At 41.3% G+C, this 25,138-nt stretch overlaps 1 protein-coding gene across 1 annotated transcript; it reads right to left on the bottom strand.

The window, feature by feature from the left end:
• Positions 1-8,332: 8,332 nt before the first annotated feature.
• osr1 (odd-skipped related transcription factor 1) lies at positions 8,333-23,132 on the bottom strand. The gene is made up of 3 exons (XM_074609778.1): positions 22,744-23,132; positions 13,825-14,535; positions 8,333-9,555 (listed from the first exon to the last, which is right to left on the bottom strand). The coding sequence occupies exons 2-3, from the start codon at positions 14,505-14,507 to the stop codon at positions 9,423-9,425; spliced, it is 816 nt and encodes a 271-aa protein (XP_074465879.1). The 5' UTR covers positions 14,508-14,535; positions 22,744-23,132; the 3' UTR covers positions 8,333-9,422.
• Between the last annotated feature and the right edge of the window lie 2,006 nt (positions 23,133-25,138).

The following is a 25,138-nucleotide window of genomic DNA, read 5'->3' as shown; positions in this document are numbered from 1 at the left end:
CATTCTTATACACGTGACATGAACGTATAAAAGATGAGTAATAACAACACAAATACCACTACATGTAATACTTTCAGTAAACAGTTGGAGGGCCTGCCTCACGGCCTCCACCTCAGCATCATTAATGGACGCAAATTTAGTGGGGCTGTCCATTTTCTGAAGAACAAAATAACACAGTACACAGTCAATCAACTAAACACAACCTTCAGCCAGGTCAGCAATTAGGAATTATGGGCAGGGAGACAGACTTTCCAAATTGGGCTAATGCTACTATTCCATCATACACTGATCTTAATTATTGTGTATTTTAATGAGTTTGCCTACCTGATTTTAAACATGTAGCAAGTGAATTCTTGTAAAGTAGAATCAGGCTTTTAGTGTGTTATAGCCCACACAGTCTGTAATAGTTATTAATATTTAAAACCACGTCTATTCCTGACAGATCAGAACTTTTCTAATTTAGAATCATAGACCCATAGACTTTATTTATTTTCTATTTATTGACACCTTCACTGTGGTTTATCAAGACATGCCACAATGATGGTTGCACTTTAGCTAGCTAATCCTAAAAGTGCAATGTCATCCTTTGTCATAATGGCATTATAGCAGATGAATAGATGTCCGACACACGGTGAAATATAGTCTGGTCCGTGGGATAAAACACGCGGTCCTGCGAAAAAAACGCTAGCTAGCTAGTTAATCCTAAAAGTGCAATGTCATTTGACCAAATTCCCCATTATCTGTATTGTGCATCCCTAATAAATGCATTCCTGAAACTGGCAGTCACACGGTGGGAAAACAAAGCCACAATCTCTTAACAACAACAAACACATAACAAAAATATAAACTAGTATAAAAACAATATACTCACTAATTTCAGTACAGCTCAGTCTCCATCAGTCAGTCATCTGCTCTGATCTGTCTGGACCAACTCGCCACACCCAACCTTGGCTAACGTCCCCTGGGATAAAACACAGGACCGCGTGTAAAAACACACGCTATAAAACACTATAGAAAAAAATTGCTAGCTAGCTAGCTAACTAGCTAGCTAGCTAGTGTGTTTTCAACATTTCAACATTTAAATAAAGTAATTACTAGTTTGGATGTGCGTGTAAAGTTTCATAATTTTTTGTGCATCCTAAAGTCTTCAAACATGTGTTCGTAAATTTTAAAATCACGCAGGAAGTCCAACATGGCTGACTTCCTGTTGGCCGAAAAAATCTCAAAAGTATTTAATCCAGGTACGATGACGTCAGCAATGACGTACTTGAATTTCGTGAAGATCGAAGAAACTTTCTCTGAAAAACTGCCTACATTAGGGGGCGCTATTTTGCCCGCTAGTGACACCCAGGCCCAGTCACTCCAGAACATTGACTTTCCCACCAGTTCTGACGCATATTCCGTTTTTGGGGATGGCTAAGGTCCCAAAAAGGCAATCTCCCGGCAGAAAAAGAATAATAATACCCAGAAAAACAATAGATTTCCTTGCACTTCGTGCCAGGACACCGTTGGGTCCTGGCACTTTCGTGCTCGGGCCCTAATTAATTAAATAGCTGAGAAAAACTCGTCTCTTAAGGGAGAAAAGCTGATCCACCTTAAGAGCCCACCTTAAGACAGTCTGAGCCGGAGTTACAGATACAGGAAGTCGGCTCCCTCCTATAGCTCACTTATAGCTGAGGAGTTGTAGCCTCATAGCATTTATTCACTGACAAATAAACTGTACACACACTGTCTGCTTCACCTACGTTCACAGCTATAACGCCACGTCTGTTGGAAACTTGCTGAAATTTTCGCTGAGCTGACAGACCGTATGTGTGTGAGCACGAAGCTACCAGCAGAGCTACAGCTGCTAACGTAGCACAAACACACACACTTTTTGTTGGAAAATCCCTATCGTTAATCTGGGCAGACAGACAGCGGACAACCTGCTAAACTAAATGTGCGTTGGAGACTTTTACTGGGAAAGTGGCTGCATGTCCGCGACACTACACGCAGCACCTAAGTTGTCTATCTTATCTGTTAAGTTAACGCTATCTGCTAAGTGAACTGGAGACAGTGAACGCAGCATACGCTCCCGTACGGTGAATTGGGGACTCTGCAGCTGGCGCACTGCTGCATGCGAGGCACAAATCTTGTCGGTCAACGGTTAATAATTGGTTAACGAGGGTTGGTTATCGGTTAATTCCAAATTAAATTGTTGGTGTTGACTGACTGCCAAATGGACAACTGACAATACCATCCCCACTGATCCCTGGGCAGCAGTTACATTCTTGACATGCTAAGACCTTAGCAACCAATGTGCCCCATGAAATGCTCATGTGGGCTGTATCATTATCATCATCACCTATTCAATCAATGTTGATGGTCCCCACTAGTGGCAGCTGTTGTTCTCATCCCTGTGGCATCATGTCTGTGTAACCCTGCCGTAGGGTGAAGAGGCCATCAGCCACGTGGAAGTGATTTTCGTCAAAACCTGCTTTCACCTTCCTGGCCTGCTCTATAATAGCTGGAAAAGAGGGGGGGTTGGGGGTTTTCCTTCCCTTTTCCTCCCTCGCTGGAGGAAGCCGTAGGGGGGGAACAGCCGGTCCCTGTCGGCTCTGTATCTGTTAGTTCACTGTGCGTCCATCCTGCCACCCTCTGACTCACCCTGCCAGCCGGAAACCGTAAACGTGTCAGTGGCCCAGAGCAACGTCTACTGTGTGAAGCATCACTTCACCCCCTCTATGCCCTCCGCCAAGCCCTTCCTAAATCATTCAGTTAGGACAGTAGCAGTGAATGACATTTCCCCTAGGCCCAGAGGACATGGAGGTAAAGCCAAGGCCAGAGAGAGAGCTTATAAAATAAAAACATCTATTCCAATAAGTACTTATTATCATATAGCCTACCATAGTCTTACTTACTGCAGTTTCAGCCCCACAGGGTTTGCTCGTGCAGTCCGTGTGGAGAATATGTGGAATATTGTGTAATTCCTGATATCTAACTATAAAGCAAGGTATCTCTTGTCTATATGTTCTTCGCATACCTTGAGAACCGTTCATTCGATCTACTTCACACTTGGTGTGTGTATTACAGGGAACCCAAGGACGGGCAGTGTTGAAGTTAGTGCAAGTTGGACACGCAACAAGTTCAGTATTAACAAACTTTGAATAAACAGACCGTAGCGCTCTGTGCGGCATCATGAGTGGAGCATGTGGTCCGTAGCGGGCCTTTACAGGCTGCGGCTCATTGACTGCAGTTAGACTAATGGATGCTAATTTTGAAAAATATTCTTAACCGATGACCAACCCCAGTTCACCCGTCCGGCAGCGTTAACTTAGCACCCACGGTGCTGCGTGTAGTGTCGCAGATGCACATCCACTTTCCCAGTAAAAATCTCCACCGCACTTTTAGTTTAGTTTAGCAGATTGTCCGCTGTGTGTATGCCCGACGTAACGACACCCTGTCTTCCTGGATTAACGATAGCGATTGTCCGACAAACAGTGAGTGTTTTTGTGCTACGTTAGCAGCTGTAGCTCTGCTGGTAGCTTCTTGCTCGCCGCCGCTTTGTCATTGCGGCGTAACTTTTGCGAGTGTCCAAAAGACCGTGTATGTGTGTGTGTGGGGGGGGATTTGTCGTGGCGTTATAGCTGTGAACGTAGCTGTAGCGTGTGTGTACAGTTTATTTGTCGGTGGATAAATGCTACGAGGCTACAACTCCTCCGCTCAAGCGAGACATAGACCTGAGCCAACTTCCTGTATCTTTAACTCCGGCTCAGACTTTCTCAAGGTGGGCTCTTAAGGTGGACCAGCTTTTCTCCTTTGAGAGAGCCGTTTCTCTGAGTTTTTAATATTTATTTGAACCGTTTTAACCGATAAGGTTAATCGGTTAAAATGCTTAATGTCGGTTAACGGTTAAACGGTTAATTTTGAACATCCCTAGTTAGATTACTATTGCTGCTGGATGCTGCTTAAATCACAACAATGGTTTGCGTGTAGTGTCCAGTGTGTTCACACATACACATACAAAGAACTAGGTCGTCTCTCGTCTCTCACGAATTTGACGCTTTTGGCCATATTTGTGTTGACTACAATTTACATGACTCACTTTGCCACTATACTGGCAAAAGACAATGTAGTTTGAGTGTTGGTTGTTCTAATTCAATTCTGTCATAGAAAAATTTAAACGGATGATGACAACTTTTGTCCAAAGTACTTTTTACGTATACTATGTAAGAGATAATGTACAGCGAGCCGGTCATTGTTGTGAAAGAATCCCCGACAGGGCGATGCCGCACCCTTACGCGAAGCAGAGGGGTCTCTCATCACCCTGAAGGGGATTCTTTCACAACAATGATCGGCTAGCTGTACATTATCCCGCTTATTACACGGCTACTTACTGAAGAAATCTATATTTTGACACAAAAACGGTCCGCCAGAGTCCGACATCAGAGCTGCGCCCATAGCAACAGTCTGTTATACTGTACATAGCAACGGTCTGTTATAGAGAAATTACAGACTGCCGACCAGAACGCCGTGATTGACCAATCAGAATCGAGTATTTGACACAGTCGTGTAATAAATGTTTTGAAACAACACTCGCAGGCCAATATGTACAGTGAAAGCACTGCTTTTTCCTCCCATCCATACTAGCCCCAAAGACTTCCTCAATTTTAATGTAAATGAGAAAATCCCTAGAACAGACTTGATATAATGTGAAACTATCCTGTATTTGTTATATTTGTTGTTTATATTGGTATGGCTAAAATTTAAATCATGGAGTGACATAACGAAAATGAGCTGTTTTGTTTTACACTTTTACGCTCAAAATGTCCCATCAACATGGCTATCACCCCTGGCAAACTGACACTGACTGACACACCAAATGCATAATCTGAGCAGCCAAATGTATACTGAAAAAAACTATATATATCCAGTATATATATAGCCAAGACATGCAGAGACGATGCCATAAGTGTGTAAATAAAGGGAGTGGAAGAGCTGAGCAAGCACAGACTGTGGTTCAGGGTAAAACAGTCATATAAATAATACACCATCAACCCCTGACCGTACATTAAAACATGACCACTGGTGCCCACCAGCAACCTTGGAGCCTGCAGAACCTTCAGAAAGCGACATGTTTGTTCTGCCGGTGTCTGGAAGCAGTGCTCTTTGACCCCTACTGTCTCTGGACTGTTGTTAAGGCCTGTGATGCTGCCAGCAGCCTGAGGACAGGAGGCCATGGAGCACCAGTAGAACGCCTTCTGCCACAATCTCGACAAGCCTGATGTCACGTACACCATCCCCTGCCATCTCAAGCTGCCCAGCCCAGCTGTGTGTGTCTGTGTATGTGTGTGTGTGTGTGTGTGTGTGTGTGTGTGTGTGTGTGTGTGTGTGTGTGTGTGTGTGTGTGTGTGTGTCCCTGGCTACTCAGGGAGTTGATGACAGACTGATGAGTTCCTGGCTACGAGAGAAATGGTGAGCAACAGACCAACCATCCGCTCAGCTCACCTCCTTCCCCTGGAACAGCATGACACACTAAATATGCCAACACACACACACACACACACACTAATTTTTAAATTTCTATTCTCATTTCAGCACTATTAAAAGTGAAACAAGATCAGCCACACCTGTTCACTTGGACAACCTTTTCTTAAAATCTGTATGTCCACGTATCCAAGCCTCAATTTCATTATTATTGAAGAAGAATAAAAATCCTTTATCCTGTCCAAGTTAGGGTTAGGGTTAGGGTTTGCTGTCCGCAGACCTAAAGCTTCCATCCAAATTATTGGCTTTGTGTTTGGAACCTGTCCTTCCTACTATTATCTCCCCAGATCATAATGTAATAAAACCTTGAGGGCATAATGTAATAACAGTTTTTTCATAAAGTTATTCAGAAGTTATTACATCATGAGAACAGTATTACATTATAAACTAAGCAAAAAAAAAATTGAATTATGTAATAAATTCAGCGCATAATGTAATCATTTTAAAAAAAAAAGTTCTGTCCTTGTCTTCTTAAAGCAGAGGAACCCTCTCTAGTTTTACATGACACAAGTGGAGTAGATAATTTAAAGCAACTGGACTTTGTCTGTTTGGTCAAGAGGACATTTTCATCAATCAGTTCCATATTGATGAAGCCTCTTGGATGTGAGACTACAAGATATCCAGTGACCTGGACAAATGAGAACCTTTACAGAGATGATGGTTAACGTGTCAAGAGCTCACAAGTTGTGGTATGAAGCTGTCCCTGAACCTGCCGGTGCAGGGCCGGATGCTGAAAATAAATCTGAAAGACGCCATAAAGTCTCGTAGTATCGGTTCATATGTGACTGCTGCTTTTGTTACTAGTCCTCCTTTAAAGGTCACATATTATACTCCATTTAAACTAGTTATTATAGGTCTCAGACACCTCCAAACCATGTCTCTGAAGTTTTTTTTTCAAAAAAACAATCAGATCATGCATTCCAGCATGTCTCTATAACCTCTGTTTCAGCCCATTTCCAAAAGTGCTGATTTCTGTGTCTGTAGCCTCTGTCTCCTCCCACTCTGCTCTGATTGGTCAGCGTTTTCTGTCAATCAAACGTCCTCAACAACAGCGTCACCCTCCCCCTCCCTCCCGGAGAAGCTCTCTCTCTCTCTCTCTCTCTCTCAGACGAGTGGAGAGATAGCAGCTAGAATAAAGTTTATAAACCACTTTAAAGTTTATAAACCAGAAACTTCACCCAGCGCACGTTACCGGAGGAATCTGATCAGAAATCGGCGACACATGATGAACATCTGCGGTCCAGATTCCAGGTTTTCCTGACGGTTTCTCTCAGGTAAATAATGCTGTTTATATCTCTGTTAGTTAGCTCAGTGTTTACCTCATGCATCAACTCTGTAAACCGTAAACATACACTCTGTCTTTACAGATCCATCTGTGAGAAATGACCGACAGAATCATCCCAAAGGAGAGCAGACAGCTGAGAGCAGACAGCTGTGGGCAGATGGCTCTGTTTACATGGAGATACAAAGCTAACCCGGTAGCATGTAGCTAACCCGTTAGCATGTAGCTACATGCTAACGGGTTAGCTACATGCTACCGCTATGACACGGTGTGTAAACACAGCGACCATCAGGGTGGAAAATAGAAGATGTGAAACAGTAGTCAGTTCATTATTTCTGCTAAAAGATAAATGTATGGAAGATCAGAGTAATGGTATATTATTTACAGTAGTAGCTGTCTCTGTGTTACCATGACTACAGACCACCGGAGCTTAGCTTACCATAGTTTACCAGAGCTGAAGACTTTCTCCTGTACCATGTTAACATAACTAACTAACAGGTGGGATGATTACAAATGCTGTGAATAATTAATATTGTCATCTGTCTACTCAAATAAAGTTTGACTGTGAAACAGAAATGTGTTGTGTTGCTTACAAGTCACTATTTACTACCTGTAATCTGCTACATGCATGACATCAAATATATATAATATATAAATATCATCTGTTTAAACAGTGTAATTACATAAAGCCTTTGTGAAAGAACATGTTATATTTAGATGATGGGAGTACATGAAGCCTGTTCTGCTGGTTCTTGCAGACTAACAGTAGGAGCTACTTTGCTCAAGTTCGGTTGAGGAGGAGAGACAGTGACGCGCTGTGGGGCGGGGTCAGCTACTGAAGGTTCTCTCTGGTTCGACCAGGAAACCCTCACGTGGCTTGCATTCTCTAATGACGTCAGAATACAAGGAAAAAAGCGAATTTTTTTTCTGCACCCATTTCCGGACAAACGGAGGAGGAGAAAAAGAGAGAGGATGGTCTTTTATGATACTATGGTGGCCTGTAGACACACTGGGGACAGATATTGATGTTTAAAAGACATGGAAAAGTGCATTTTGCATAATAGGTGACCTTTAAAATATTTAAATTTGATGTAGAGTTAAAAAGTGTAGTGTAATGTCAATTTTTAGATGAAGGAGTATGTGGGGAGTAAGCAACTGGTCTGTAACATTGCCACTATCAAAAATGGCTCCATTGATAGTGTTTTTATCCAAAATGATTTGCAAGGTCTTGGCCACTTATTGACCCATTCACGCACACTCAAACACCAATGGCAGCGAGCTACCACGGAGGAACAATTTTGGGTTCAGTGTCTTGCCCAAGGACACTTGGGCAGGTGGACAGAAAGGAGGAAGGTGGGCATCAAACTGGTAATCAGTGTGATCATCCTCCTCATCATCACTGTCATGATCCTGATAAAAACAGTACACAGTGCACTGATATATAGCCACTAACAATCACCCTATTCTTACCCCCAAACACAACATGTCACTCAAACACACAAACTCAGACACACAGCCAACCGCTTCAAGTAAAATATTTTATTTAGAAATGATTATTCATTTTGAAAAATAAGTTTAAGAAATCCAGTGATATATGTAAATAATCAATAATCAGGTTAAAGTGCAAAAATACATTTTTGATATAATGCATCTGTACAAAAATAACATTGCGATGTGATATTGCAGCCCGTTCTCATTCACAGGGCGTCAAATACCGAGGCTTTGTCGCGGCCGTCGGTGTTCGATACCGCCACACGAGGCACCCTTGTATGCGGCGGTATGCGATGCGCTGCGCTTTCCATTAACTACAATGTAAACTCATCTGCGGCAACAGAAAACGCACAGAGAAAGTGCTGTTTAAAGAGCAAAAGACACGCACAGGACGGTGGGAAGGGAGTCATGTGTCCCGTGCGTTACGTTTCACTTTCACGTTACAATCAGCTGTTCGTTTGTGTCCGTGTTCACAACGTCCAGTCACATTTTCAGTGTACAAACGTAGTGATTTTAAGCCCAACCATGTTGTTTTTTCCTAAACCTAACTATAGTGGTTTTGTTGCCTAAACCTAAGCAAGGGTTTTGGTAATTCACAAGATTAAGCATGTGTTTACCGTCAGAGAAAACTGCCGCCGAGGGGTCCGACAAAGCTTCAGTATGCGACGAGTTGGGATGAGAACGTGTTGGATATTGAAAAGGAGGAAAATGTGTTAACATGACTTTGATCATTCTCAGTTTTCGTGAAAAAAAAAATTGCATAAGAGTTGTGTCCCTTTTATAGACTTTGGATTAGAAACTTCTGAGCAAAGTATTTGCACTGAGCAGCCACAAGGGCTTTTTTTTTTTTTTTTTTTTCACATTCCACACATCCACTGCCAAGTCAGGCTTTGATATCTAAGCATACACTTCACTAAGGCTTACAGCAATTCTGCATTTTTTCCTTTAAGAACTGGCTGGTGAAGTGGTGAAATAGTTCATCCTTGAGGAGTATTCCCACAGAAGCAGAGCGCTCTGCCTCCAACAGCTGAGATGAAGAAGTCTTTGGTTGTTCTTTGACTGTTGTTGTCTTTGGTCGTGTTTTTTTCCAGTGTCCCCGTCCCTTCCTTGCTGGCAGAGCGAATCACTTGATCTTGGCTGGCTTTAGTTCCTTGACCTGCATGTGTAATGTTTTGTGGACAGCCAGAGTCCTGGACTGACAGAAGCCCTTCCCACACTCCTGACACTTGAAGGGCTTTTCTTTGGAATGAATGTACCTGCAGGGGGAACACAACAGAGCAGCCAGTTAGTATCTAGGAGGAATAAATGTCAGATTTCAGAACATTATCATAGATTACATTCGATTAGATTGTTTATGAGCAACACGACCGGTGGAATTTGTTTTTGATACAGTATGTTATTCTCTGCAGACAGACACATAAATACAAATGAATAAATGGACAGCATCAGACAATTATGGTAGTAATGTATGTCAGTGGTGTGTGAGGAGGGAGGAGTTCAGTGTCCTGATGGCTAATAGAAAAAAGCTGTTTGTGAAGCATTTAATCTCAGTGGACAGTGACCTGTAGCGCCTCCCTGAGGGAAGGAGCTGGAGGTGATGAGCAGGATGGGTCATAGGCGTAGGCTTTGGAGAATTAAGTCATAATAGAATAGGTTGCTTCGAGTCATATGTGCAAGGATGCTTCCCACTGAAAAGTTTGGGGAAGCGGATGTGAGCTGCACTTTATCAGAGGCAGTAAAGTTCCATTTGTGGGGACAATAAGGTTGAAAATGAGGTGTAGGCCTTCATGTGTTTTGGGAGGAGGAGCCTGTCCCATAATATAAATGTAATGTGATTCATTAAGAGTTGATAGTAACAGCCATGCTGTTGTTTTCAGTTGTAAGCGAACTGTTGCTGAGCAACATGGATCTCAGCAATAAAGAATATTTGGAAAAAAAAAGTTTTTTCAGATAAATTATTTACTGTTTTATTATTTCAAAGTTTTTCCACCTATTTTCACCACAGCCATACTGGGAATTACATTTATAATTTACATCTTTGAAGAAACCCACATGAAGAAAGAGTTTGAAAATATGCAGCGTAGACGCTGTCGGACCAGCACTGTACAGAAGACACACGGACTGCGAGCAACGTGGCTCGGCTGCTTGTGTCGACTATTTTTTTCTGCGTGATGCGCGTTGTTCTCAGCAAAAATAGACAGTGAAAAATGATCTGTTGGCGGGCTCGCAGAGGCAGCGACGCTGTCTGTGTGGACGTCACACACGCATGAGATGCAGCAGTTCAGCAGCTGTGTGGCTGCTCTAAACTGTTAACATGGGCGCTGAAATGAAAAGCAAAAGGTTCCACGACGGAAGCCTGTACGTAACCATAGACAACTTGTGTTGGTAGTGATGTAGTTTATCGGATGTTTTATCTCCCTCGTGTGTGCGTGTGCTAAACCAAACTGTGTGAGTGTGTTTATCAAGGTAATGACGGTATTGCAAAATCCATGTACCACCCACCCATAATTTCATGCAATTGTTTGGTTAGGTTTAGGAACAAACACTACCAGACAAATCCCACATGAGTTTGGAGATTTGCGATGGTGGGAGGCTCTGTAGAAGCCTTTTTGCTGCTTGATAAACAAACAGGGATGAGATGGAAAAGGAGAGACTGGAGGAAAATAAAAGAAGATCAGGTTGAGCTGAACACAAACACACACAGAGGGTGTCTATTTCTAAATGATGTGAAGCAAAACAATTTCTTCAATTTCTGTCTGTGTATACCTTTATGCCAGGATCAGACTACACGATATTTTTGACAGTTACGATGGTCACTATGTCGGATTAGACGATTGAGAGTCATAATATCTTGTCGTGACTTGGCCGCGACACATGACAGACTACACGTTGGTCCCCTGTTCCGACAATACACACTCTCCCGGCACCGCCATCTTTTAATATACGGGCTTACCGGGGCTCAAGCCCCCGGGCCCGACCATGTAAAGTGGCACACGAGGCTCCGGGAGAAAAAAATTAAAATATAATTCACAGGGAGACGCGAAAGCCGGCGCGCAGTGGGATGTTCCATGCGCAAAGACGCAGCGGCGGTGGTGTTTTTTACTCCGACCCAACCTAAATTGAATATCCTACTGCGAGGTCCGGCAGCAGTCCGATGACATCTTTCTGCATAATAAGTAGCCACGTGCTTCTTTTTACAGCTGTGTGCGTCTGTGTTAAATTCACGGCCATGACGGAACACGTTGTAGAAAGCGAGAAAAAAATCAAACATGCTAGACTTTCTGTCGGGACGTCGTGATGCGTCCCAGACGCGGCGTCGGTTATCGTGTACTATGACATACTTACACAAGATAAAACGATCGATTGTCGCACACGACACTCATTTATCGCTCCCGATCCGGGCTATAACCGGGCTGATATCGTGTAGTCTGAACCGTGCATTAGACAGTTTGATTGTATATGTTGGGTGATGCACTGTATTGATCTGTGGCCTGAAGTGTCACATCTTGGCAACTTGGGGATAATAAAATTCCAACTTTGCCTGCCATATATTAGTTCTGTCATTTATATGTTCTCAATTAGTAATTCTTAAATCATAGAGATTTCAAACAATACCTGAAGTCAGTATAAAAAGCTGCAATACCAGATATGGTGACCGACCCCGTCACACACCGACTACTCAAATCACTTAATAGCATTTATGTGAAATAATAAAGTCAAATCATCCAATGTAAACTACTTTTCTGTCATTTAAATTCAGCAAAGTTGAACAAAATTAAACATGTTATTATGTGTTATTATTGTGATTGCTTTAAACAGTCTCATGTACCACACCTACATCTTTAAACCTGCTCTGCCTAATGGAGTATTTTTTTTCACCCTGATCCAAGTTCATTAACCTGCTGCTGCATGTCAGGTTACTGCTGATACAATGTTGATTGATGACGTATTCGTAATGAATCATAAAGTCAAGCTAAGGTATGCTGGTAATCAAATGTATGATGTTGATTTCCATTGACTTTGGTAGAATCATTGTATTCTTTGCACAATTGGCATCTTAAAACTAAACCTTTCTCCATGAAGCTTTACTGCATGTCTATACAGGCGGCGTTTCAGCAGCATCATGCGTCTGATGCGACAGTTGCGCTTCTATTTTCATCAATCCAGCTGTCTACACAGGCTGTGGCATGCCTTGCGTTTCACGCGCACTGTACACACATAAAATATGTTTATTTTCTTCTGTTTTACGTGTAACTCATAGACTGTATATAAGAAGTGGACGTAGTCACCGTTAGTTTGTGGAGTTTGGTTTTGAATCCTTGAGTTTGTCAGTTTGGCCGTCACCACAACTCCCAAAAACGGACAACGCCGTGGTGGCGACATGTCAATCACAAGGTCGCCCCCGCCCTAAAGCATCCCCTGCTTTATGGTCTATCTGACTCTAAACGGGACCATAATTTACTAAATGAACATCATGCTGTATTGAAGGAGACTTGAAACTTGCGATTGAGACCATAAACTCATGTTTACAATGTTTACTGAGGTAATAAATCAAATGAGAAGTAGGGTCATTTTATCATAGACTTCTATACAATCAGACTTCTTTTAGCAACCAGAGGAGTCGCCCCCTGCTGGCTGTTAGATAGAATGCAAGTTTAGAGCACTTCAGCATTGGTTTCACTTTTCAGAACCGGAGTTAGCCAATATTTAACATCATAAATATTGTGTGAAAGTGTTTGATTTGAGCCACTACTAAGCGGTATATAGAACATTACATTTCTGTTTCTGAACTGATTCTTCCATTATTTCTCAGTACCACCACTTTCTAAAAGTGGTGTAGTTATTGTGTTTCGTAAAAGAGGAGGCAAAAATGTGCTATGTGAGATAGGGCTGCTCGATTATGACAAAAAATCATAATCAGGATTATTTTGGTCAACATTGAGATCATAATTATATAACACGATTACTCATAGACTTTGGAAACATCACATATTTAGAAAGAACATTTTGTAGCCTACAATTTTAAGTTAGATGCATCAATCTGGTGAGTCTAGATCTATGAAGAACTTTGTGCTCTAGTAAACAATTTAATTATAGGCTTAACACATTAGGTGTATACTGTAGATATGAATGGTGATGACACGGCAAAAAATCCACACACCCACAGAGCATGGTAAACGAGACGGGTTCCGCGTTTCAAGATGGGTCACGTGGGTTTGCCGACATCGCTGCGCTGATGACAGTCACTAAAAAAGTTTTTTTACTCCGATAGGAGAATTAGCACAAATATTTGCTCTATTTTTCGCAAAAATTGTATGAAAGCTAGAGAGGGGTGACGTAGTTATTGAGGAAACGGCCCAGAATTGGCTGTATGAAGACTGAAAAAAGAGCGCGAGAGAGAAGTGAGAGCCTATTACCAAACCTAGATAACTGCTGCCTGAAGAGGGCACGCTGGTCAGATGAACAGTTTCAGTAGTCCTGTATGTTATTGGACTTGACAGGCCTTGATAAAGCACGGTGCTCACCTGTGGTCCCGGAGGTGGTCCTGTCTTCTGAAGGCCTTGTGGCAGATATCGCAGGTATATGGCCTCTCGTCCGTGTGCGTCCTCTCGTGGATCAAAAGGTTGTAGGATTTGGTGAAATGACGGCCACAGAATTTGCAGACAAACTCTTTCTTGGTCTTGGAGGGCAGTCGGCCTCGGTTTGACTTGCGCTCCGGCGAGGAGAGTTTGGTCACATCCAGGAGGCATCCCAGGCCGGCTGAAGTCGGGTGGTGAGATGAATTCTGTGCTGCTGCTGCGGCGGCGGCAGCACCCGCCATGCTCAGGTCTTCCGCCTTCAGGTGATCTTCCTGGGTGGCTGCTGCTGCCAGGTTGGCAAAGTCAAAACGGGGCTTGTTCTTGGAGCTCTGCAGCAGCAGCCCCTCTGAGTCGTGCTTGGGCTGCAGGAGGTGAGGGAACATGGGGAAGGAGGCCATGGAGGAGAACTGGGCAGGCAGCTTGGAGATGGTGCAGCGGGGCAGGGCCATAGGTGGGTAGCCAAGGGTCCACTGGTGGAGGTGGATGGCGTGTAGGGCACTGAAGCTGTAGATGCTGTGAAAATGATCCGATGGCAGCTGGAGGCCCGTGGAGCTCTGGAGGAGGGCGTAGTTAGCCAGCTGGAGGGATGGGTGTAGAGGGACCGGTGCTGGCAGAGTCTTGCTGCCCATGGCTGCTACACAGAATCCAACAGGCCGTCTGGGAGACACAGAAAACATCGGCAGTTGAAAATATGCAACTTTTTGGTCACATTGATTTATTTCTCATGCTTTCATAAGACAGCGACTAAGATGACAGAGAGGTTTGATCACAAGTTTCTCTACAGCAAAACACTGCACACAAACACACATAGCAGCTAAATTTATACAAGATAAAGATCAGTCTCAACACTAATGAATGCACATAAAACAATTCACACATGTATTTTGTGATTTATATATAAATGACTCTCCACAAACATATTTTTCAAAGCACACAAAGTAGTTATTGTTGTATATAAATGTGAAAAAAATCCACATATTTAAAAAAAAAGGTTCACAAAGTGTGACTTTCCGTATTTATATAATGTAGGACAGCTCTGCTCGGGTTGGTGTAAGTCTTCCTCAAACAAAATAAAAGTCAATAAAACTATTGGTTAACATAAGTTGTGCTAAATCACATGACATCTCAAATGTCCAATCATAGATGAGGGTGGAGCAATCTCCAAACACAAAGCACTGTGTGTGAAGACCACCTAGAGGTCAGTGACATAGTGTTCAGACAAACTTAATGTTAAGGGTATACATTTCTTATAAATAAAACAATCCTGCTAGTTTTTATCAGGAAGTTTATGATGTGTTTGTTCATCAACAACTATTATAATATGGTGTAAATTTACTCTATATTTGTTATTTCAATTCATCTTCAGGAAATATGGTTTTGAAAAGTGGGACAGGGTGATTTGACTAAAGTGGGACAGCATGGATTGTGCAAAAACAATGATTATTAATAGGGTTTTAGTCTTCTAATACATTATTTTAGATATTTAAGGTGACGGGCAAATTATATTCAATAATTTAATGTTAAAAATGGTACGAGTTTTTTTCTGACTTTTGCATGTTGTTGTTTTTATGCCTATGCATTACAGGTTATTCAATCATTACCCATAATGCAGTGTGTGGTAAGCAGTGGTTTTACAGAGGTTCAGGTTTTCTGTGTAGCCTCCAGGTTTGGTGTATTGGCTTCTAATAGGCCCTCTGTCTGTTACAGTTGTATGTGTTCCCTGTATAGTGAAATTAATAAAATGTTAACGGTTAAACATTTTAACTTTGCAATTCACAGCAAATTCATAAATTTTTAGCTGTGCATTTAATAATTCTTTCTTTGCATAATTGATATGATAATATAGGATATTTGATATCTTTCTAATAGGCCTAAAGGCTTTCAAACTACTATAATCTATTGTTTGTTTGATGTTGTTCATTTCTCCATGTAACATCCACACCTATAGGCCTATATTTTGTAACAGTAATAATATTGTACAGTAAGTGGTAAAATTACTGAAAATGGGATTGAACATTTAGTCTTGAGTGTTTCCGACATTAATTAAGGTGATTGAGGCTTTTTAACAGACTTTTCAGTGTCCCACATTTTGGACATGACTGTCCCACATTAGGAATTAAAACTCGGCACTGATATGTCTACCATTTATCATATGAGTGTGATATCTGTATTTTCTTTTTTGATGTGATTAGGACACATCCTGGGGATTTCAGAGTGGCACTGGGTGTGGATTTAATCTATTGGCTTCATATCACAATATATTACAGAAGTCTGAAATGAAAAAAAATGTTCACCCAATATATTTCTGATGCACACACAAATATTTCTCGTTTTAAATAAATGTAATCGAAATCAACAAATATATGCATTCAAAAATATTTGCAATTTTCATCAAAAACATATTTGGATGTTGTTACATTTATATACAAACTCTATTGAACTATATTAATGAACCTGCATTTACAAACTTCAACAGCTGTAGCCAATCAGATGTCTCCCTCCTTTCAGGCCAATCACATGAGCGTGTCCCCACTATGGTGTGATTTACGTCATGCACAGGGTGAACATGGAAACTAGGGATGGGTGAAACCAGACTTTTTCAATTTGATATGATCGATTCATTTTTGTTCCAACTTTACCGATCATTTCTGAAATTGGTATGTGATTTTTTTTTTAATAATGGTAAGAGATCAATCACACGACACATACCTGTAACCGTTCAGGCTACATTCAGTTTACTCATTTTCAATTGTCTTTCAATTACCACAAATTTATATTACTTTATTTTACATTTTATTTATGTTTATGTTTTAGCCTTATATTTTTAGACACTTGCATATTTAATGAGCAATGTTGGCGGGAGTCTGAGATCCAGCCATTCTCCCATTCTCCCACACTCAGCTCGCTCTCAGTAGACCTCCTGCAGTGGACTCACTCACACGTTAGATGAGGAAGTATGCGCTAGGTTCTGATCTCACATAGGTTTGTGACACAGGCCAGCTCAGGGCTGTTTTGGTACAAACCAAGACCCCAGGGAAGAGCGCCGGTAGTTGATCCCAACTTTCGTTGTGGCCAAACGGCGGTACTACAACTTCTGTGTCCGTCACGTGACGCCATTGGGCCCAAAAAGACTTTTTCCCATAGACTTACATTGGGAAAGATATGTTTGTAACTCAGCGGATATTTTTTTTTTGAGGTGAATCAACTTCCCAGTATGAACACTCTAACAGCCCTTATTTAAATCATTAGGCCCTAAAAGTTGTAAAATGCACTAATAGCTGAATCCAGAGTTATTTCCCTTCCTCCGTTCATGTGAACGAGACCCAGACCGAGAATGGAGCGAGGGCTGGGAGGCGGGGTTAGAACGGTTGTGACCCCGTGACCGAGTCAAGTGACCGAGCGGACGCTACTGCGCATGCTCCATGGTCCCAATGGATGTGGAGGATCCGCGGACTTTTCCAGGCGGAAGTCGAGCCATTTTGGCTTCATGCACCACTGAGCAACTTTCACAAAAATTCTCTGCTTCTGCTCCACCCCGCTACCCACCCCCCACCTACGAGGACCCTCGTGCTTCTCCACACCCCCATACAACAACACACACTTCTATCAGGAGCCAATAAACATCCAGTCCAGCTTGCAGATAAGGCTGTTGAAGGGGGCCCTCATTATCAGCTCATTAAGTCTGTGCATGTGAAAAGGTCCCTGCTGTTGGATCCACACTACACAAGGCTCTAAAAGCTAAAGCCATCTGCAAGCACACCTCATTGTTACAGGAACTCCTCGTCCAAGTCCAATGATATAGATATATAGAGAAAGTTCATGATTATCGATACAAAGCCCAACATTAGTTGCTGCTCTGTGATGGGATGTTAACTCAAAGTTCCTGCATGACAGTCAAAGGCATTACACACCCATCCACCAACCCAACCTCCTTCCATGTTTACTTAGGATGAAAGCCACCTATTAAAATAATGTTCAGTATATATATCATGTAAAAATGTATAACAATGCCTCTCTGACCTACAAATTATATTCTTATCATTTTTCTTCTACCAAACACTAAAAAAAAAAAAAAAAAAAACTCTTGTATGTTCCTTTAAAGTGTGTTTTTGTGGTATGTGTCAGTGAAAGACAACGCAAGACATTTGGCAGCATTAAGACGCACATAAAAACGCGCGATAGACAGACAAAAAGCATTGTGTGTGTGTGTGTGTGTGAGAGTGGGTGTTTCCTGTAGCCAGAAACATGCCCGGGGCTGTTCAGTGCAGAGACAGAATGACAGCATTCAGCCAGAGAAATACCTGTGAGCTGTTAAATCAGGTTTGATAAGCAGGAATAACAATAGACAATAATGTATCTTTGTGTGAGGCAGACGCTGATGGACAGGAGCCATAGCAGGTTACTCCTCTCACCTCATCATCCGTCTACTCATCTACACAGGCTACTTTCACTCAGCTGCTGGGAAATTTTGAGGTTTGAGTTTAATTTCAGAGAAAAAAAAATAATCAGATTCTTGGGTTACTTTCCATTTCAAACTTCTGTATACTTCTACTCCTCCACATCTCAGAGGGGAATTTTTACTCCTGTAAATTTATATGACAGCTACTTTTATAATAATTATAATCCAAAACATATAATGCACCAAAATATGATTTGTTACATATGAAACTACCCAACAGTGTATAAAGTGGTGTATAAACATCAAACTGCTGCTTACTTATTGAATGCATCAGTAACTAGAATGGCACTCGGAGGGCGCAGACCTTCGCCAACGCGTGACTTTAAAAACAGATCACAGCTGGCGGTACCGTGAGGTGGTCGGCTTATTATTAACACGGTGTGTTTCCGTTTTAACGTATCGGCGGATGCCTCTCTCATTCAGCAGCCTTGTTATGTCCGTATAACGTTACACTACGTTGTCACTCATCCCGTCATCTAAAGCTTTTTCCTTTCTCACCGCGGACGGACAGCAGCCCCTGCACACACATCCACACACTTATCTCTCTGCTCGAAGAAGGAGGCGGGGTCACGCGTCATCGGCTACACTGCGCATGTCTTATACCCTGTGGTTTTAATGCTCAGGCCGATCGGAATCCTTAAAAATATTCCTGAATCTGGATCATGATCCGGATTGCCACCAAATTCGAATGGATTGTTCACTGTGCCACACCCCACTCCTCCAAAAGATTTCATTCAAATCCATCGCAGACTTTTGGAGTAATCCTGCTAACGGACAAACAAACAAACAAACAAACCATGCCGGTGAAAACATAAACTCCTTTCGAGGCCTTCGGCCTTGACGGAGGTAAAAATAATTCAATAATATGGCATTTGATAACATTGCAGGTGCCGTTCCTTACAATAGGTATTTTAACTTTAAGTACATTTGATCAAATTTGAAATACTTTTACTTGTAATAGAGTATTTTTTTAGTGCTTTTACTTCTTTCAGCACTAGTTACTACTATAGTTTTGTTTTTCTGATGAAGACTAAAGATTATGAGTACGAGCAAAAAAAAAAGATGAAATACTGTGGTAGTTGTAGTAGAATCACTGGTATATGTGACCCAAAAATACTGCTTACTTATTTATCATTTACATAATATTACTATGATGTGACTCAATTTTCAAAAGGAGTACTTTTACTTTTGATACTGGAGTCTAAAGTATTTTACAGAGTAAATGTCTTGAATCTAGAGTCTCTCTTCGTAGTGAGGACATATTTACTAACACATCTGTAATCATAACCTGAATCCATAATTCCTCATGATATTGTCTTAATGTGTCAGGCTGAGGATTCTTTTTCTGTTTCTCTGGTGGACACAACAGTGGATTCATCCCAACCAAACACACAGAGTTTCCAAAGCTGCCGGATATGTAGACCTTACTGTAAGTTAGGGGACGTGTGTCTACAAAGTGATGTCATGGAATGACTTTTTCTTATTTTGAACAATTCAGGTGGAACCTTAACCGGGGAAAATCCTTTTTTTCATATCAATAAAGATGAGCAATGAATATTATATTGATAATAATAATGACGATGAATAATATTTCTTAATCAGCAAACTTCTACTAATAATAATTTTACAAATATATCCGTTAATTAGAGAAGAAGTAGTGGAATGCAGTGCATGAGTGAGCTGAAGTCAACCAGAGAACCTGGTTATCTCCCGAGCTTATCAGGATTTAAGAAAAACAAGAGTTGTTTTAAGTTTCTAAGGATTGTAAATTCAGTAAGATTCTAAATGACATCATCGTGTCATCAGCAGCGGAGCCGTGGAGGACGGCGCTGCTTTAACAAACATTTATGTTGATACTATAACGTGTATTCAAGTCAGCCAGGTGAGTGTTTTATTGCTTTGAGGTGATTTTAAAGTTGTTGTAGGGGAAGAGTAGAGCTTTCATTCTGCAGCTTTATATATAGGCTGTAGAGATTTTAATAAATGTAGTTAATGAGAGAATGAGAAATGCCTTAACCCGCCAGCCTGAGGCCTGGCCGCTCATCCAATAAACAGCAGTGAAGTGGTTGTAATGAGGAGCAGTGGAGCTCAAACAGCCCCCTGTGGTCTGTTCCTTTCTGATCATGACGCAGAAGTAATTGACTTATACTTAGGAGGTCATTAGAGGAGATAAGTTCTGTGCTGCTGAGCGTCTCCCCACCTTTAACCCTTTGATGTCTGCATACCAGGGGCCCTCCGTGGCCCTCTGCTTTGGTCCAGACTGTGAGATTCAGCGCCTCAGAGGGCCTCGCTGTGAGACTGAGACGCTGCTTCTCACCTCCGTGTAAACGCGATCAGGGCTGGGTGTAGTACACACATCTGGATCCAGAAATGATCAGTTCCTCTACAGGACCGAGCAAGTCCAACAATGTAAAACATATCCTGCAAAACAGGCCGTGTCCTCACAGTTTTTTATTGTGAATTTGTTTTTTTTCTTAGCGACCTGGTGAAATTTAGGTGCTAATTTAAAACGTACACAGGATGGGTATTTTGTGCCAGTCATTTGTGACACGATATATAGAAATGTTAGCACTTTTATGCCGACAAAATATCAACTAAATAAAGGCTGTAGCAAAAAGAACACTATGGGAAAACTAATAAAAGTCCACCACTCCAGATTTTAACTTAGTAAAAATGTATAACTAGTAAAACCTGTACTCAAGTAGTAAAACTAAACTCTTTATTTGGTGCTGGTCAGTTTAAATCAACATCATGTTATGGCCTTGTGGATCTGAGTTGTGAGCAGTTCAATCATTGTCAGAAAAAAGATTTAGCAGCAGTACTTTTGTGTGACGTGTTTTTTTTTTCTTAAAACATCTTGGGACTCAGACTCATCCAGGGACTCTGAGTCCTAGGGGAGAACCGTGGGTTTAAACTATGACCATACATTTATTTATAAGCATGGCTTGAAAAGAAAAATCTTAAAATACAAGAGTCGCAGGGGTGTGGTTAGAAATCCTGGGCTGTCTTGAAATATAGAATATCTACAGCTTCCTTCCACAGTAAAAAATCAACCTTTTTTTTTTCTTTTTTTTAAATTCTACAGCAGCAGCCGCTCAGTCGTTTCATGTTTCAAGAAACTATATGCTCAGGTTGAAATGTTCTTACTGTGTTTACAGATAATTAAAATAAGTTGTATAACTGTCATGTGTGCAAAAAAACAAATGCATATAAACTTGACTGTTGAATGAACCATTAAATAATTTGCAGGCCTACCCATCAGTGATTTAGTGGATTTACTAAAGAACTCAACTTCACTACATCTTCAAGAAACTTGAACTTTCCTTTACTATTTCCATTTTAAGTTACGTTACACTCTGCTACATTTTAGAGGGAATTATAATCCTTTTTACTGCACGTCAAACTGCAAAAAATTACTTGTTAACCTAAACCACCGGTACTATATAAAAGAGTTAAAATGATCACCATCTCCACTAGCTGTATCCAAATGCTGCTGACACATTTAACACATAAATACACAATCTGACTAATGTGTAATGAGTACCTTTACTAATACTTGTGTAAAAGTAAAAGGAGGACAGCGTAGTGTGGCTACAGTGAAGCATCACACTGGTACCTATTGAGTAACATTTAGAATAATCCAGTGTTGTCCATGCACGGCCCCCTGCCTGCCTCCTCCACACTGTCCACTCTCTCTACACGGTGTTCAGCTCCACCATGATCTGATCTCCACCTGCCTCACAGACCTCTCATTATCTGATGCTTTATTGGCATTATTAATCAGTGAAACAAACCGTGTAGAGCTTTTAGAGCTCCTGTGCTGATGTTTGTTCAGACCTTCATGTGTAAATCTTTGCATTGAGCTGAGACTCATCACGTGGATTAATGAGCTCAGTGGGATCAGAACTATGCATCAGAATTTAAAGTACAGGTTTGACAGTAAGAGATTTTTAGTCACATGTAACTAATAAGCATGTGCTGAAGATAATTACCATAAGGCTGCATTTATGCTTCCGTGTAGAGAAAGAAAAGGAAGGAACAGGTCCTCTATTCATACACATCTGCACATCTGCTGAGGAAAAACTCTACTTCTGCTCTTATAGACGTAAATCAGTTTCAATGCAGCTGATGTGACCAATATCCAGATATCACTACTCCATTTACTCACACAGTCCTACCATTTCATTTAACAATCAGTTTAGTTATTGTTGCACATATAAAGAAAACCAGCAGCCTAATAACTTTAACAAAGTGAATGACATGCCTACACCTGTTGCACAATCCTCCCTGCAAATATAAAACTTTCATTTTAAAATGAATAAAAACCCCAGAAAATCTGATGTGGGGATGAATTTCATTTTCATTTTAATTTTCATTTTGAATATAAAAACAAGGAGAAGACTTACCAGTCAAATGTTCTCCCTGTACAGCAGCTCGGGGGGTCCTGCCTGCCGGAGGTTGAGGAGATGGAAGCCCGCTGAGCAGCCTCGTTTATCGGCGCGGATGAGTTAATGAGACGGCCGGAGCGGCAGCATGTTCCTCCGCTGCTCCGGTGTGAGCTCAGAGAGAGCAGCCGGGGCTGATGAGAAGGCACGGCGGTGTGGTGGTGGTGTGGCTTGGTGGTGTTGTGGTGGAGCTGGTCTGCGCTCTCAGCCGCCGCTGCCTCTTTATTACAGCGCACAGTCCCACTCCTACTGGGGCGTCACTCAGCCAGCCCACATCCAACACACCACACAACACAGCACAGCAGGGCGCAGAACATCACTGCTGCTCTGTGACCGTGTGGTGTCAGACAGGAACAGAGTGGTAGTGGTGGTATAGTGGTAGTGTGCCATGTGCGCGAAGTGAACAGGACTTGGGTAGATGGAGCGGTGCGCACACGCTCCCTGGATGACTTTGATAGAGTCGCTCTGACGTTTAGCTGTAAAGACAATCCTTCCATCAAAAGGCTCCTGGAGGCCAGTGTTCCCACTTTTCTGCATGTTTCATATCCAATAATGGACTAGTGCTCCATGTGCACGCGACCTTTCACATTTCAATTGCGCCTTATAAAGAGTTTTCTGGCACAAAAAAAGTCAAAACCTTCCTGTTGTCTTTCTGCTGAACTCTCTCCTGCTGTGGATGGAATTAAAATAAATCACTTAGTTAATGGTTAATTACTTTTTATCATAAAGCACCTTGTTTTGAAAGGTGCCGTATAAATAAAGTTATTATTATTTATAAACTGTTGGTATTAATGTTGAAAGCTCAGATGGCTTTTTTTGGGGAAATAGTGTGTGATAAACTTAGTAGTTTTTAAGCCCAACAATGTTGGTTTTAACTAATCCTACCTACAGTGGTTTTATTACCTGAACCTAAACAAGTGTTTTTGTTTAATTCACAGCATTACGTAGGTGTTTTCTGCAGACTGGAAAGAGACCCTAAGGTGTCTGAAGAAGAGTCAGTATGTGAGGTGCTGGTAATGATATCTGGGAGCCTGTAGGCCCCACAGATCACACTCTCTTTATTTACAATCATAAGAAGAAGAGGATTATGATCCCCAAAGTGGAAATGTAGCAATCTTTATGGTGTAGTGTCATAACAAGGACTGATATTGAATATTGATTGCATACCTTAAAGCCCCCGTTAACTTTTTAACAATTTTAAGATACAGGTAAGATGTGATCAAATGTCATCTCAATAGCACTAAACTAATTCAACACATTTCACATGCTGAAATATCATATTATAGGCATATCACACGATTAACTATGAATTTTAATAATAAAAAGGTTACATTATGATTTGCTGTGTTTTAATGCAGAAAAAGGAACTTGAATTGCTTCTCTATTTATCATCCAATGTCAGAATTTATTTGACCTTTGTGGATGTGAATTATGAGCGGTTCATTAAAAAATCTGAGAAAAGTAAAAAAAAACAAAAACATAATTTTTCATAACAGAAATATATATTCTTATCCCTTTTATAATCCCTTGGGGGATGTCAACCCCTCAGGTTATGGGCAGTGTGTAGTCAGTATCAGCGTGTACTATATACAGTATATACTGTATGTATGCAGGGTAGTAGGAAAACTGTGTTTCAGTGAACAAAATCTGCCACCTGCTGGAGACTTTGTTTCTTTTCTTTTAACACATCAGCTTCATCCTTCCTGACTTTTGACTCTAATGTGCTGAGGTTCTGACACTGATTGTCTCTAACTGTGGTTTTCATCGTAATCCAAAACAGAAACGTGAGAGTGATGAAGGAAACATCCCATGACTGAAAACGGCATGATGTGGATTATTTTGGCTCAGTGTGCCCTGCTCATACAGTACATGGTGAGAAATTTGGCAGGACTTGTTCATATTGCATAACAGTTTATAAGTGCAACCATAGCAATCTATCAGAGATGATGCCACAGAACCCTCCATCCATGAGAAATAAAACACATAATTTACTCTGTGAGGAGCATCACTGTAAAGACTGGCTCTGGTGTAATGCTGACTGTGGGGTGGGATGTGAGGGGCAGTACAAGACATAATTCATTCTTGCACTCACACACACATGCATTCTCCTTTCACATACATATATTTTCACTCACACACACATACATTCTCCTTTCACATACATATATTTTCACTCACACACACATACATTCTCCTTTCACATACATATATTTTTACTTGCACAAGAATATACGTATGTGTGAGAAGAATATATGTATGTGTGAGAAGAATATATGTACGTGTGAGAAGAATATATGTACGTGTGAGAAGAATATATGTATGTGTGAGAAGAATATATGTACGTGTGAGAAGAATA

This window comes from Sebastes fasciatus, chromosome 15 (genome assembly GCF_043250625.1).
Source record: "Sebastes fasciatus isolate fSebFas1 chromosome 15, fSebFas1.pri, whole genome shotgun sequence".
NCBI classification, from domain to species: Eukaryota; Metazoa; Chordata; class Actinopteri; order Perciformes; family Sebastidae; genus Sebastes; species Sebastes fasciatus.
Note: the sequence above shows the minus strand (reverse complement) of the source record. Positions and strands in the feature narration are given on the sequence as shown.

Excerpts from the sequence above, each read along its gene's own strand:
- osr1 (XM_074609778.1), bottom strand. The coding sequence starts at position 14,507 with ATGGGCAGCAAGACTCTGCCAGCACCGGTCCCTCTACACCCATCCCTC. Across the intron at positions 9,556-13,824 it reads GACCACCTCCGGGACCACAG|GTACATTCATTCCAAAGAAA; the intron begins GTGAGCACCGTG and ends TTCCCCCTGCAG.